Source organism: Schistocerca gregaria, chromosome 3, assembly GCF_023897955.1.
Source record: "Schistocerca gregaria isolate iqSchGreg1 chromosome 3, iqSchGreg1.2, whole genome shotgun sequence".
NCBI lineage: Eukaryota > Metazoa > Arthropoda > Insecta > Orthoptera > Acrididae > Schistocerca > Schistocerca gregaria.
Genome location: NC_064922.1, coordinates 941,817,548 through 941,834,520, shown reverse-complemented (window position 1 = coordinate 941,834,520; position 16,973 = coordinate 941,817,548). Strand labels below are relative to the sequence as shown.

Here is a 16,973-nt window from a genome sequence, read left to right as displayed (position 1 = left end):
AACGCTACAGGAGCGTCTTTATGGCCCCTGCAGTGTGCGGCCGAGAATCGGCATGTAGAAGGAACTGCTCGACAGTTGTGTTATGTGGGCTGCATGACACAGGTGAAATCTCCAACTACGCCCTCATACATGGCGGGAAACGCTATTCCCTACGCATCTTTACGCGCTCACTGTTCACTCAAAACTGAAAAGAGCGACGCGACACTATGGACAGGCATACTAGAGACACTGCCCAACACATCTGTGCAAAGCTTTACCGGATCTTCCCAGTGGTTTCCATTTCGCGACCTGGCGGAACTTACTTTCTAGACAACCCTCGTATATTTTATGTTTTAGAAGGTGTGATCGGTTTGTAGCTGTGTCAAAATCGTAGTCACTCTGCGCTTAGATTAAAGCAACTTTACTTTAGTGTTCGGCGATACACATGCTGATTCTTACTGCTGCAAGCCCATGCTTGCTCTCATAGTTATATAATACATACAAAAAGGGAGTGTGTAAATATCGTTGTTTTAGCTGCCGTAGCTGGCTGTAGCAATTTTCAGCAACACATCTATTTAAATTTGTGTATCTTACGGTTACGTCGTATTTGATTAGTGCGTTACTGGATTTGTTTTTCTGTTATTGTTCACATGTAGCAAAAGAAGCTAGGGTTTACTCGTTCTTTCCTTCGTGTATTCTAACGCAACGGAGGTAGAAGCGAAATTGAAAAAGATGTAAAAAGTAGATTCTCGAAAGATTAACTAGCCATCAGGGAAGGATTAAAGTGTGACTTCACATAATATACCAAAAAATCCCATCTGTTTATTTAGACTTAAGTTTTATTTTTATTCGCGGCTTCAAGTGTTCGCTATACAGTCAGATCATCCATACAGATGACAATTGTTACAGGTTATTACCATTACAGTATCGCTGTCATGTTTGATGTGGGTATCGTTTTAATTTTAAATATAGATGTGCGCATCGGCAGTTCACAGTAAGAACAAAGACCGCAATCACAACAGCAGGTACAAACCTCTCTGGGCAGATCACAAACTCAACTGAAAGGAGTGTGAATAACGCTGTAGTGCACACGGGACACCAGGTGGTAAGTGAATGATGTACGTACAAGGGGCGTTCAATAAGCAGTGCAGTATACCTTTTTCCTCTGCCAATTTGGGTTGCAAAAATGAGAAATTTGTTGCGGGACATAGTGGAATATTTCCACTTCAGCACGTATAGTTTCATTAGGTTCCGGGCGTCTGTTACTGAGGTGCGTTCCAAACAGAGAGCTGGCATTGAGTTTTGCACTGGTGGAGAACCAGAGCATCGCAGGTATTCGTGGTCGCTTGCAGAATGTCTGCAGAGACCTGGCAGTGAACAAAAGCACAACGAGTCGTGGGGCGTGGCATCTGTCACCACTGCGAAAAGGCTGCACAGACCTGTCCGATCTCCCGCGTGCTCAGACTCCTACCATGTTGGAACGTGCGGACACTCTCATTAGAGGTGATCGACGGGTCGCATTAAACACCTCGCTGCACAACTGACAGTGCTGACACAGGCGTCCACCACTTGGGATACTCATAGGCGTGTGCCGCTGGGTTCCTCGCCGCCTAAGCAAAGACCATAAAGAGCAATGAAGGAACGTTTGTGCGGAACTACTTGCATCTTACGAGACTGATCGGGACAAACTTTGGTTGAATGTCGTCACAGACGATGATACGTGGGTTCATCACTTCGAACCGGGAACAAAACGGCAGTCCATGGACCGCAGCCTCACCACTTCTCTTCCGGAGAGAAAGTCACTGGTATACACTACATCTACTTCAGCACCTACACCAACACTCCGCAAGCCATCTGACGATGTGTGGCGGTGGGTACTTCCGGTACCACTAACTCATCCCCATTCCCATTCCACTGGCGAGTGGCGCGTGAGAAGCAGGGTTATATATGAAAATAGTAACTGTTCTCGCAAGAAGAGATACCATTGATGGCCGTGCAGCTTCTCTAGAATAAATGATAATTGAAACCCTCAGCTGCCGACAGGCGTTGTTGACATACCTTGACGTGTGCCTCGACCAGGACTTGAACCTGGTATCTGCTGCTTACATGGCAGACGCTATATCCCTCTGAGCCACCGAGGACACAGATGAATAGCGCGACTGCAGGGACTTATCTCTTGCACGCTTCCCGTGAGACCCACATTCCCAACTGTCCACAGTCTACATACGTAATGTCCCTAACTCTTACGGGAATGGTCACCTTAGTGGGCGCGAGTAATGAGTGGATGGGCAAAGTATCTATTAGGTGCATTACATGTGTAGATTGTGGACAGTTGGGAATGTGGGTCTCACGGGAAGCGTGCAAGAGAGAAGTCCCTGCAGTCGCGCTATTTTTCTGTGTCCTCGGTGGCAAGTCGCCTTTCGGCACGCTAGCGGCACGGACGTCTTGTTTACGTCCTCGCCGCGCAGCTCGCTCGCGGAGTTGTTTACGTGATTCTGCCGTCTTAGCGCGCTATATTTCATTCGACAGAGAATGGCTTATGCCCACCGAAAATCGACACTGAAGATTAGCTTTGCACCTGAATATGCCCGACCAAAAGCACTGGAAATCGAACAGTTTATCAGAGATGAAGTCAAGATTGACTGCAACGATCTTGTTGGCATCCACCTTTCTATAGTGAGCAGTGTGGTATACGTGAAATTGGTCAACGAAGACATATGTGAAAAAATTCTAGATGCAACTCGAAGTGGTCTTAAGTTCCGTCACTCTGATGGACACATCGGTGACGTAACTGTGGAACATGCGGGACTTGGACTGCGCACGATACGTGTTTTTGAACTCCCTTTCGAGGTGCCTTCAGAGGTAGTGGTATCTGCATTCCATCCATATGGAAAAGTGATTAGCCACACAGCTGAGAAGTGGGTTCAGTTCACTACATACCCGGTTCTCAATGGAGTACGGCAGATCCGCATAGAACTAACCAAACATGTGCCGTCCTACTTATATATTGGTGGCTGCCGTGCAATTATTATTTATGATGGACAGCCGAAGACATGCTCGGGATGTGGCAAAGAAGGACACCTCCGTTCCAGCTGTCTGCAGCGCAGAATCACACAGTTACCGCCTGGGGACCTGCCGGCCACGACCGCTCCGACGTCGCTACCGCTGACGTTTGTCGAAGCTCTCCATAGCGACCCCCGACCGCGAACACCACTGGCTCCTACTACTGGTACATCGTCGTCTCCGGTACTGCCTCAGGCTGTTGCGGACGGACCGACGCCCTTGCCTCCTCCTCCCGACGTGTGCAGTGGTGAGCAATCTCAAGGACAGGGGATGGCCCTTGACTCCATGATTGTGCCTACCGATGCTTTTGTGCCTGAACATCCGGATCCCCAGGCGTCTTCGGACACTGAAGATCACGTGCGCAAGCAACGGTCGCCGAAGAGACGTCGGAAACGGCGGATCGCCCCGTCTGACACCTGCAGGACGCAGTCTCAAGACGATGAAGATCAAAATTATCAAGTTGTTCCCCCGAAGGACGAATCCGTGGTGGAAGCACCAACTTGCACTCCGTCGGACGTACAACCATCCTTGCATGCACCAGGCGCTGTACCTATGGACGTTGAACAACAGCTGAGCCAGGACAACTCTTCCATCACCGACGTGACACTGCCTTCGGACTCTGCTGGTACTCCACTGGACGCACACCATCCACGCACCCTTGCGTGGTCTGACGATGTAGCCGACGAAACACCAACTAGTGAGACAGCCGCGAATGCCGCTGCTCCAGCCCACGACTCCTAATCGACAGGGTTACAGGATGGGGATGTGCAGCCTACTGGGACAACATTCTTGTTCGCTGCTGCTCTTCGTGCCTCCATGAGCGTCCCTGTAGTCCCAATTCTACGACAAGCTTACAGGATTGGCTCCATCAATGTCAACACCATTGGCACCCCTGTCAAACTACAATTGCTCCGTGATATGTTGAGGGCGTCGGACCTAGATGTTGCCCTTTTGCAGGAAGTTCGCCTGGCGACGTTTCCTAATGTCTATGGCTATGTTTCCTACCTCACGCCGTGTGCCGACGGTGGCAGTGGGACAGCTATTCTTTTAAAGGAAGGCATTGATGTAGATGACGTGATTTACCTACCATCGGCTAGGGGTCTTGCTGTGACTTTCCACGGTGTTCGAGTCATCAATGTTTACGCTCCCTCGGGCACGGCCAAGCGACGGGAGCGGTCGCGATTCTATTCAGAACAGATCGCTCCTTTGTTTGTCGGACGCTACGACCATATTGTTCTTGGCGGCGACTTCAATTGTGTGTTATCCCAAAAGGACCAACATCCCCATTTCACCACATGCCAGGAACTCAAGCTGCTTGTGCATGAACTGAAACTCACCGATACTTGGGACCGCGTGCATGGCGATCGGCCTGGGTATACGTACGTCACCAGCCATTCAGCAAGTCGTCTTGACCGTGTCTACGTGTCCCCAGGACTCGTAACTGCCACGCTTGACGCTGAGTTATGGCCTACCGCCTTTTCCGACCATATCGCCTACATTTGCACTGTTTCGCTCCAGAGGCAGAAGGTGTGGCGCGGTCGAGGCCTGTGGAAGCTGAATGTGGCCCATCTCAAGGATCCGGAATGTAGGCAGGTCGTAGAGACGACGTGGAACAACTGTGTGAGACGCCTTCCAGCGTATCCTTCAACACTTCGGTGGTGGATCGACTGCGCCAAGCCTGCTTTACGTCGTTCTATGATGAATTACGGTCGAGATAAAATGTTATGGCACCGACATACCATGGAATACTATTTCACAATTCTCCGGGAACTCTCAAACCTTGCCCCCTCAGTTCAACGACAGGTTGAAATTCAACGTATTAAGGCGAAGATAATTTCTCTTATGCGTCACCGCCTTGAAGGCACAGTAGTACGCGCAAGATGTCACGAATGTGTACCAGGAGAGCTCCCGTCCATGCATCATGTTATCCGAGAGAAGCAGCGGTGTCGTAGAAAGTTGATCAACGCCCTCGACATGCCAGATGGTCGTCGATTGACGTCCCAGAATGACATCGTAAGAGCCTTTGTGGATCACTACAACGAGTTCTATGCAGCAGAGGACCGGAACGTGGCGGTAATGTCTGATGTCTTCCGTTCCTTGACAGATACCCTGGACGAGTATGCTGCGGAGATTCTCACGGCGACAATTACGGCTGATGACGTCGCCGATGCTCTTCATAAGGGTGCGGCAAACAAAGCCCCAGGTCCAGATGGGTTCCCGCTGGAGTTTTACCGCACATTTCATGACATCATGGGCTCACGCTGGACTGCGATGTATGAAGAACTGATGAACCCTGACTTTCCTCTCCCATCCGAATTCGTAGAAGGCTTGCTTATCCCGGTCCCCAAGCCATCGGGAGGTCGAGGAGTGGAACATTATCGGCCGCTGACCATGTTAAATTGTGACTTCAAGATTTTTACCCGGATTCTTGGCGCTCGCATTAGGCGCGTCGTCCCTCAAGTTATCTCTCTGGATCAAACGTGCTTTGGAGGTGATAGTAACATTCAGACGGCACTCAGCGATTACCGTGACGTTATAGCCCTGACCATGACCTGTCGCAGTCGTGGTGCCTTAGTGACAGTGGACTTCGACCACGCCTTTGATAGAGTGAGTCATGACTTTCTCGAAAACGTACTCCGACGGATGGCCTTTCCCCACAGGTTTATACACCTCGTCTTGCGGCTTCTCCGAGGTGCCACGTCGCGGGTGCTGGTCAATGGCCGTGTGGCGGGCCCTATTAACGTCATGCGGTCGGTCCGTCAAGGATGTCCGCTGTCGATGCTGCTTTTCGCCATTGCCCTTGAGCCACTATTACACGGTTTGAGGAGCCGGTTGACAGGCATAACACTGAGGGGGACTTCTTTCATCTGCCGCGCCTATGCAGATGACTTGGTGTTTTTGGTTCTATCGGAGGATGAAGTGCGAGAGGCACTGGCGTGGATCAACCAGTACGGGGCTGCTGCGGGCAGCCGTGTGAACCTGACGAAATCTAGTGCTATGTCCATCGGTAGAGGCCTTCCAGCTGAGAGTGTGGCACCATTGCCATTGGTGGACAAGCTCAAATGTTTGGGGATCACCTTCACGCGTGATATACAGCGCACGATATCATTTAACTACAAACGCCTGCTTCAAGCTATCCGCACGAACGTTCGTGGCAACCTCCTGAGAGCATTGGACATGTTACAAAGGGTGGATTTTGTTAACACTCATCTAGTCTCGCGACTACCCCATTTAGCACAGATTTTACCGATGCCAAAGGCAATGGCACACAGACTTCAGGCGGCGTTCGGCTACTTTGTTAGCGCGGGTCTTATCTTCAAAGTCCGCTACGACACGCTGACACTTCCTCCTCGAGATGGCGGCCTCGGCCTTGTCAACGTCCGAGCGAGAGCAGCTGCCCTTTATGTAAGTACGATGGTTAAATCGTGGATCCGCCGCCGAAACGGATTATCGGGAAGCCTGATTGATGAAGTGGCCCCTCCCTCTCGAGTGGCACCCGTTGCAGTAGCCCATATTTCTTCCCCTCTCTCACATATCCGGACCTTTTTCATCGAATACAGTTATGTCCATGCCGACTTGCCTAGTACCAGACCCCCTATGGCACGTGATGTTTACCGAATCATGATGAGAAATCACACTCGGAATGTTGTGGAAAGGCGATATCCTACGATCGCATGGCCCGTGGTATGGCGTTCTGTACACCATATATACCTAGACACGAGCGCACGTGCGACCTGGTATTTGGTCGTTAATGGAAAATACATGACACAACTTCGTCTACATGCCATAAAAATGACAGATTCGCCGCTGTGTCCTCGCTGTCAAACGCTTGATACGGACGAACATCGACTGATGTGTGGATCTTCTGCAGAGGTGTGGCAGCTGATTCAGAAGATGCTTGCCTTTCTTCTACGTACGGCTCCCCATGCCATTACACCGAAATCTCTTCTGTTCCCAGATGAGACATACTTCCCAAGTACGAAGACCAACGCTGTGATCTGGATAAAAGGTCTCTCGATCTCTTATTTGTTCCATGAAGGTGATAAGAGTGTTCTTGATTTTTGGACATTCCTGCAAGATCGCTTTACTTTTCTCATGCACCATCCGCGATACCGTCAGTACTATGCCAACTTTTTGGGTAGTGCCTTCTTCGATCCCCCCTGCAGCTGGGGTGTCCCAGGTATGAGAAGATGACTTCAATGAGAGTGTGTAATACCAGGACTCAGTCCCATGTACCGGAAAATGCAATATTCTTCGTGAAGACGTGCCTGGAACATGCCTGACTGCCTTGGGATTCGGTGTGCGTCTACCCACAAGTTGGCGGGACGCGGATGCTGCTTTGTCTGTTCTGCCAGGAGGGCGTTTTCTTTAATTCCTATAATTCCCTTTCTATTTTATATGTTACTGATGGTAATTCCACATAATTTTTTTTTTCGCCTGGAGGGCGTCCTATGTGATATGAACAAATATATGTAAAAAAAAAAAAAAAAAAAAAGTTGGTAGAGCACTTGCCCGCGAAAGGCAATTAAAAAAACAAAAAAAAAAAACAGATCACCCCACATAGCAATAGTTTCTATAGTAGGCCTTATTTATCTACTGCCCAAAAAAAAAAAAAAAAAAAAAATATGGATAGAGCGTCTGCCATGTAAGCAGGAGGTCCCGGGTTCGAGTCCCGGTCGGGGCACACATTTTCAGCCGTTCCCATCAACGTATGTCAACACTGTCGGCGGCTGCGGGTTTCAATTAATTATCATTTAGAAGCTTTATTGTTGGTAAGCCTCTGTATTAGTTCTAATTTCTCGAGTACTCTCGTTGTGCTCATTTCGTGAGACGTATGTGGCAGGAAGTGACATATTGTACGGGTCTCCGCGGAAAGCACGCTTTTGAAATGTTAACAGTTAACTTCTCCGTGATGCACAACGCCTCTCTTGTAGCATGTGCCACTGTTTTCTTTATTTTTTTTTAAAAATCTCTGTAACGCACTGGTGCTGACTAAATGATCCCGTAATGAAACTCTACGCTCTTCGTTGGATCGTCTCTATCTTCTGTATGAGTCCTACATGATAACGGCCCCAGATTGATGAAGAACACTCAAGAACCTGTCGAACAAGCGCTTTGTGCGCAATACCTTTACTGAATGAATTGCATTTGTTTAAGATTCTTCCTATGATTCTCAGTCTGGCATGTGCTTTTCCTGCGATTTGTTTAACGTCGCTTCGGACAGATAATAGCAGATATTTTACGGTGATTGCTGTAACTAACTGAAATAGAGTCCAAACAGTAGTGCACCAGTTTCTGTCTGCCGTATTCCACAACACACTCGATCGTTGCCCAGTCTGTAGGCACATCCTGCGGTTCCTCGAACGCTGCAGAGACAGGCTCGATGGAATTCTGCATCTCACGTTTTCTTCTGGCTCCCTGTTTGCCACGGACGGCAATCCTTTTCCGAGGACGCATCCCAGTTGCCGGTGAGGAGCGCAATCACATACCGGCCGACGTCACCCCGGTCTTTGATCCAGTTGCTTGGATGGCGGGTGACGGCCCACCGCTATGCTCCATCTCCGGCTGTGATCACTGCGAATGCTCTGTTGGCCGCTCGTCTGCTGCAACTGTGGACGTCAGCTGTCTTCGCTGTGTTGATTCATCATATTTTGTCGTGACCACCTGTAGGGTTAAAAATGTAATGGCCAAACCAGACTCTTTCAACCGTAGCCATTTCTCGTCAAACGTCCTTTCCAACCGCCATGAGTAGTATACATTTCTGGGGAGTGCTCACTAACTAGTGGATGATCAGATCAAGACTGAGTGACGTATGAGTCAATTGAGTTCATTTCAGAGGAATGTCGAGTCATGATTGGAAACTTAATTAACTCTGCAAAACAATGTGCCACATCTTCTGCAGTCACCAGCAGACGCCTACAGCAGCGGCAACTCCGCGGACAGACCAACGATGCGGGTTGCCGACACAGCTGCGAAGTCTGGCCGACCCAAGAGTGTTTACAGGCTAAAGTACCACAGTTGACAACAAACACGTGGGCACGGCCAACGTCCATCAGAGGGCATCAACCAGCAGCAGAGGAAGGAGGCGCGAAAGTCGTTGAACTATTTCCTGGCGATCACGTGTGTGCAAGTAGTCCCAGAAATATCCTTCCACCCAGCCATTCAGCAGGCAGTTCTCGACTCGCCGAGTGCGGAGAAGATCGGCCGGTCCAGCGGTGTGCCACCTCGACCATCCTCTCTTCTGCAGCGATGGTGATACGTCGCTTCCGCCCTGTTAGGCTATCCACAGCTGCTAACTGCCGACTTCGACGTGGATCTGTTGTACGGGTATGGAGTCTAAGGAAACTCTGATGATAGGAATTAGTTGTTATTTGCTAGATCCGCAGAAGGGCTCCTTATTGTTTTGTTGGTTCTGAAGAGTGTGTTACTGTTCGTGGCTTATTGTAGTTCCCGTAATGAATAAGGTGTTCTTGCTCTGTAGATTTAGCAGTGCTGATGAGTTTGTTCGAATTCCTGCTTTGCTCCATTGTTTGTTGACCTGGCTGAAGGTTCCCTTAATAAATAAGTTGTCAAAACAAGTTGTTCTTGCTCCATAGATTTAGCAACACCTCTGTCAGTCATTCTCTGGAAAGGATTCATCCACGTCTGATATGCTTTCAGTGCTGTATTATGTATGGTCTTGCATAGTGTTTGATAGTGTAACAAGTGAAGCAAGCACTTTGGGCTATAATCTTATCGAAGATCATTTCCTGAGACTACTTTTCTTGTTACAGGGCTGGAACGCAGACATGTCGTAACCTCTTCAGCGTCGACAGTGGCTACAGGATGAACGACAACCAGTTAAGTAGCTGCATCTTCACCCACCAAGCATCAAAAAGCTACTGATGCTAATGAGGAATACAGAGGGCACTAACGCATGTAGTATTTTGTCAAAACACTTTTCTGCTAGACAGCAAGGGAGGAAAAGCAACTTTTCTCACAGAGTCTGTACGACTCCAGGAAAAAGAGGGATTAGAACATGGTCCGAATCCACCCTTCACCTTTAACCAGTGGCGTTATATTTCGACTAAACAGCATAGTTTATAAGAGGCCACATTTAATAACAGGAAGATTGCGCCTTTGAAGATGGCGGGCACAAGATGGACCATTAACGTCGAAAATAGACATAAGAAACACGCAGAATACGGTGCAAGACAAATAAACAATGCACCACGAAAGAATTATCCGAATGGGACGTAAATCGTTAGATGTAATGGGCATGTACAGACAAACAATTGGTTACAATTTCAGAAGAATTGGGTATTTCTTCAAGAGAAAGAGCGTCACAAAATGAGCAAGTCAATAACGTGTTGGTCCATCTCTGGCACTTACGAAACCAGGTATTCGGCTAGGCATTGATTGACAGAGTTGTTGGATGTTCTCCTTTGGGGTATCGTGCCAAATTATTTTCACTTGGCGTGTCAGGTCGTCAAAACCCCAAGCTGGTTCGAGGGCCCTGCCTATAATGTTCCAATGTTTAATGCGGGAGAGATCCGATGGACTGTCTGGCCGAGGTAGGGTTTGGCAAGTACGAAGACAAGCCGTAGAAGCTCTCGCCGTTTCGGGCGCGCGTTATCTTGTTGAAGTGTAAGCCTAGGATGGCTTGCCATAGAGGGCGATAGGAGGGGGCGTAGGATATCGTCGAAGTACCGCCGTGCTCTAAGGGTGCCAAGGATGGCAACCTAAGTGGGCCCCCTATGAAAAGAAATTGCACTCCAGACCATCAGTCGTGATGGTCCGCCCTTGTGGTGGGTGACACTCAGGCTGGTACCCCACCGCTGTCCGGACTCGTCCACGGCCTGGAAACTCACTGACTGACGGCTGATGTCAACAGCCACCGTCCAGTCTCTCTTGTGACTGCCTCATCCAAAATTATTGAAAAAGTAATGTATCGTACAGTAGCTTCGCACCTTTGTACAAATAAAGTTTTAACAAAATGTCAGTTTGGTTTCCAGAAAGGTTTTTCAACGGAAAATGCTATAAATACTTTCACTAATAAAATATGAAATAGTCTGAGCAACCGGAAGTCACCCGTTGGGATTTTTAGTGATCTCTCAAAGGCTTTTTATTGTGTAAATCATGGAATACTTCTAGATAAGCTCAAGTACTGTGGTATGAATGGGACAGATCCCAAATGGTTTAAATCATACCTAACTCGAAGAGTGCAGAAAGTTGAAATAAGCAGTTCACATAATATGCAAAAAAACTGGTGATTTCTCAAACTGGGGAACAATCAAGAATGGGGTGCCACAAGGTTCGGTCTTGGGTCCTTTGCTGTGCTTAACATATATTAGTGACTTGCCATTCTATATTCACGAAGATGCAAAGCTGAAACTTTTTGCCGATGATACAAGTATGATATAGGGGCAGCAGCCTCTTCAGTAGTTGCAAGGGCAACAGTCTGGATGATTGACTGATCTGGCCTTGTAACAATAACCAAAACGGCCTTGCTGTGCTGGTACTGCGAACGGCTGAAAACAAGGGGAAACTACGGCCGTAATTTTTCTCGAGGGCATGCACCGTTACTGTATGATTTAATGATGATGGCGTCCTCTTGGGTAAAACATTCCGGAGGTAAAATAGTCCCCCATTCGGATCTCCGGGTGGGGACTACTCAAGAGGATGTCGTTATCAGGAGGAGATGAATACACTAAGCAGATTGAGAAGGATGTAGGATGCAGTAGGTATTGGAGATGAAAAAGCTTGCACAGGATAGAGTAGCATGGAGAGCTGCATCAAACCAGTCTCGGGACTGAAGACAATAACAACAACAACAAGTATAGCTATTGAAAGGTCTCTGATGGATTCCTTACATGTTAATTTTTTAAATACGTTGCCATTTAAGGTATAAATTCCTTTTCTAAATTTACTGTGGTGTTTCTGACTATCTGGGAGGAGACTGAGCAGTGAAACGTTTTACTTTTACACATAAACAATAACGATCTGTCACACTACTACACTTTAAAACTCAGTTTATATGTAATTCATGTCACACAGTCTCATACGGAACCTACATCCGCTTTCTTTTATATACTGTATATGATAAGATACTGTCATCCCCCTTCCCTTCTGTGTGAGAGGATGAATGAGCAAATGTATTTCTAGTTGCATGCTTGATTGTAGCAGACAAGCCTGTCTGCATGAGAACAGTAGGACCAAATTCAGAACAGGTAGCTACGCTTTCTAAAAGCAAAGAGGTTTCTATCCTTAGTATTGTCCTGTCCGTCCCTTGTCATGTTGGTATAGGAAGCTGCCTCTCTGGTCACTTCCGTTTTGTATCTGGAAGCACCCTTGGTAGGGGCCCAGGTCAGTCTGTCCGCGGCGAGCGTCTGAAGTGGTAAGATCTCCGGCTAAGCGCGTGTCTGCTAAGTCCGTAGGACAATGGATTTCTTAAATTCAGCCTAACTGAAAATTTAATCACCTTTATTTCAGGTTTAGATCTAAAATATCTTATGTTATATTAAATTGCAACGCAGTGTATTTCGAGTGTGAACTTCAGAATATCTTCCAGTAGTTGCTTTGTCACTATTTTGCGAGTAAAGTGGAACCACGTGTTGATCAGTAACTCTAACTAAGATCATCAATATTAAATGCGAATGTGCTTGAGATTATAACGTCTCGCCTTAACAATATTTTTCAATATAGCAACCCCCCCTGCGGGTTCGGGGGTAAGAATAGGACCGCGGTATTCCTGCCTGTCGTAAGAGGCGACTAAAAGGAGTCTCAACCCTTTCGGCCTTATATGATGGTCCCCTCTCGGGTTTGACCTCCATCTTTCTAAATTGTTCCGAAGGGCGAGCCACTTAGGGAAGGGCGCCTTACATGGTACACTGTATCTGTCGTGCATTGAGACCTTTAGCCGGCTTTCTCGTCGTTGCAATGGTGTCCCGCTCGTTTTCCATCTCTTGGGCGAGGATACGTCCCTGGGTGCGATTACCACGCTGCACTGTGCAGTGTTGCTTTTCGCTGTGACGACGACCTTATACATTTTTGCACCTAAGATCCAGCACGGTAGCCAGTCCGTTGTGGTGGGGCCGCCATGTACCCTGTTGGTTGTAGTCCCCTGACAACACAGGGATCGCTCTACTGATGCCTGCGCCGTTTACTCCCCATGTATGCCAAGGAGTAGATGCCCATCTCCCTGGGGCATCAGGACTCCCGGCAATGGCCATCCTGCCAGGTGGCTCTTGCTGTGGCTGGGTGGCGCCCGTGGGAGGGCCCTTCGTCAGAGTAGGTGGCATCAGGGCGGATGTCCCGCAATGAAGCGTGGTACATCATCTCTTGCTGGTGGCCAGCCACCAGCAGTCTCTAAGCGTTCAAGGGCTCATTTTAAAGCTAACGTTTATGACCTCAAATCGTTCCCATCACTGGCCACACCATGGGAGGAACGAAAGGCAAAGAATGATAGTGACATGTATTCGCCCAGGTATCTCGTCTGTACCAGAGCTGATGGGGAATCCTTTGTATCCATGAAACCTCAGTTCTTTGTAGAGCATTTGGAGGACAATTTTGGGTAGGTGGAGGGCTTGTCTAAAATGCGCTCTGGGTCAGTTTTGATAAAAACAGCATCCTCTGCCCAGTCACGCAGGTTGCTTGCTTGTGACAAGTTGGGGGATGTTAACGTTACCATCACACCACATAAGAGTTTAAATATGGTCCAGGGTATTATTTTCCATAGGGACCTACTTCTGCAGTCTGATGACGAGCTGCGCACCAACTTAGAGTGTAGAGGTGTTCATTTGGTTCGGCGCGTTCATCAGGGTTCTAGGGACAATCAGGTTGCTATCGGTGCCTTCATCTTGGCCTTCGAGGGTGATACATTACCGGAGAAGGTCAAGGTGATGGTCTACCGTTGTGACGTCAAGCCCTATATCCCTGCCCCGATGCGGTGCTTTAAGTGCTGGAATTTCGGCCATATGTCTTCCCGCTGTACTTCCAGCCTCACATGTCGAGATTGCGGACGCCCATCTCATCCCGATACTACATGTGCTCCGCCTCCCAACTGTGGAGAGCCTCATTCACCTTGCTCGCCAGACTGCAGGATCTTACAGAAAGAACGCAAAATCATGGAATATAAGACCCTGGACCTACTGACTTACACTGAGGCTAAGCGGAAATTTGAATGGCTACATCCCGTGCGCATGATGTCATCTTATGCCTTCACTGTCACTCCTGCTCCAGCTCCTTTAGCTGCACCACAGACAGTCAGCTCTCAGCGTCAGAGGACTTCACCTGCCCTCTTGACGATAGGGGTCCTTTCTCTTGCTGTTGCTCCCACACCATCTACCTCGGGAGCAGCACCCACTAAACCACCGGGGACACCAGTCCCCTCTTCTAAGCCGGAGAAGCGTAAGTCTTCTTCGGCTTCTCTCGCTCGGAAGGGATGCCTTGGGTCACTCCCCTCCCAGGTTCCTACCAGCGGCCCAGCAGACGCCAACCAGTGGCTAAAGAAGCCACAGGCTGCTGGTCATCGAGCTTCGCGATCATCTTCAGTTCCGGAGACTGACTCCAATAAGCCCTATCAGCAATGGCAACCAAAGGAACAGCGAGAAAAGACGACACTGAAGCCCTGTAAGACCAAGGCACCTGCGATGGCTCCTACTCCACCACTACCTACAAGCTCTGCGTTTGGGGATGAGGTGGAGATTCTTGCGTACGCTGAGGACCTCGCTCTCGCCGGTCCCTCAGACGCAATGGATAGCATTTGCCTGGATGCTCCATTGGAGGCAGCAGGTGACCCAGCGCCGTAATCTGCCTTCCCAGTCCCGTCACGCCTTTCTCAGCCATGGACAACACCATCCTCCAGTGGAACTGCAGCGGTTTCTTCCACCATCTAGCTGAACTCCGCCAACTTATCAGCCTTCACCCTTTCCTCTGCATTGCTCTGCAGGAATCTTGGTTTCCGGCAATGCGAACCCCCGCCCTCTGTGGCTATCGGGGTTATTATAAGAACCGGACAGTTTATGAAAGGGTGTCTGGTGGCGTCTGCATATATGTCCTGAACTCTCTTCAGAGCGAGTCTGTCCCTCTCCGAACACCTTTTACAGGCTGTCGCTGTTCGGGTGTGGACGCCACAGGCTGTTACCGTCTGCAGTCTGTACCTTCCACCGGATGGTGATGTCGCGCAGCATGTCCTGGCCGCTCTGATAGCCCAATTGCCTCCACCTTTCTTGTTAATGGGCGACTTTAACGCCCATAACCATCTGTGGGGTGGGTCAGTGGCAACAGGTCGAGGCGCCATCGTTGAGCATTTATTGGCGCAGCTCGATCTCTCGATCTTAAATGATGGTGCCTTCACACACTTCAGTGTGGCGCATGGCACATACTCCGCCATTGACCTTTTTATCTGTAGTCCTAGCCTCTTACCGTCTGTCCAATGGAGAGTGCATGACGACCTGTGTGGTAGTGACCACTTTCCGATCTTTCTGTCACTGCCACAGCGTCAATCTTCTGGGCGCCCTAGCAGATGGGCTCTGAATAAGGCTGACTGGGACTTGTTCTCCTCCACTGCCGCTATTGAGCCTCTCTCTAACAATGACATTGATGCAGTGGTTCAGACGGTCACCACCGGCATCATTACTGCCGCCGAATCTGCCATTCCCCGTTCTTCTGGGTCCCCTCGGCAGCGGACTGTGCCTTGGTGGTCGCCTGAGATCGCTGAAGCGATTAAAGCTCGCCGGCGGGCGCTCCAGCGTCACAAGCGACATCTGTCAATCGACCACCTTATCGCCTTCAAACGGTTGAGTGCGCGAGCCCGCCGCATTATCCGCCAACGCAAGCAGGAGTGCTGGGACCGGTATGTGTCCACCATTGGCCTCCATGTCACTCCATCGCAGGTCTGGGCCAAGATTCGCTGCCTCTATGGCTATCGGACCCCTGTCAGAGTCCCTGCGCTCTCACCGAATGGAGCAGTTTGTACTGACTCCGACGTCATTGCAAATCGCTTGGCAGAGCACTTTTCCCTGAGTTCCACTTCTGCCAACTACCCCTTGGGCTTCCGCTCCATTAAAGAGTGGATAGAACGTTGGAGTCTTTCTTTTTGCATCCACCATCGTGAATTGTACAATGTTCCATTCAGTGAGTGGGAATTTCGCAGTGCCCTCGCCGCTTGTCCTGATACCGTTCCTGGGCCAGATAACATCCAGTCTCAGATGCTGAAACACCTTTCAGTGGACTGCCAGCGGCGCCTCCTCGACCTTTACAACCACATTTGGGTCGAGGGTGAGTTTCCGTCGCAATGGCGGGAAAGTCTTGTTGTCCCCATTCTGAAACCAGGGAAGAGCCCTTTGGAATTGGACAGCTACCGTCCCATTAGCCTCACCAACGTTCTTTGCAAGTTGCTTGAACGGATGGTGAGCCGGCGCTTGAATTGGGTACTGGAGTCTCGGGGCCTTCTGGCTCCGTCTCAGGGTGGGTTCCGTAAAGGCCGCTCCGCCGCCGACAATCTGGTGAGCCTGAGGTCGGCCATCCGTACTGCCTTTGCCCACCGTCAGCATCTGGTCGCTGTCTTTTTCGACATGCGGAAGGTGTATGATACGACATGACGTCATAAAATCCTTTCTACGCTTCATGGATGGAGCCTTCGGGGCCCTCTGCCGATCTATATCCGCAATTTTCTGTCGTATCGTACCTTCCGCGTGCACGTCGCGGCCTCATATAGTTCCTCCCAAGTCCAGGAGAACGGTGTGCCGCAGGGTTCTGTTCTCAGTGTCTGTCTGTTTTTAATAGCCATTAACGGGCTCGCTGCGGCTGTGGGAAATTCTGTCTCCGCTTCCCTGTATGCTGACGACTTCTGCCTTTACTACAGCTCTATTGGCAATCCGCAAGGCGCAGTCTTGGGCTGTAGCGCATGGTTTTCAGTTTTCGGCAGCCAAGACCTGCGTTATGTATTT

The 16,973-nt window shown here is 49.4% G+C and overlaps 1 protein-coding gene across 1 annotated transcript in view; it reads left to right on the top strand.

Annotated features, from left to right (window-relative positions):
- Nucleotides 1-16,973, top strand: part of LOC126355716 (polyglutamylase complex subunit TTLL1-like) — a 186,122-nt gene that overhangs the window by 62,447 nt on the left and 106,702 nt on the right. The window contains exon 3 of the mRNA XM_050006084.1: nt 9,816-9,881. Within this exon, the coding sequence (XP_049862041.1) occupies nt 9,816-9,881 (66 nt within the window). The remainder of the gene's footprint in view (nt 1-9,815; nt 9,882-16,973) is intronic.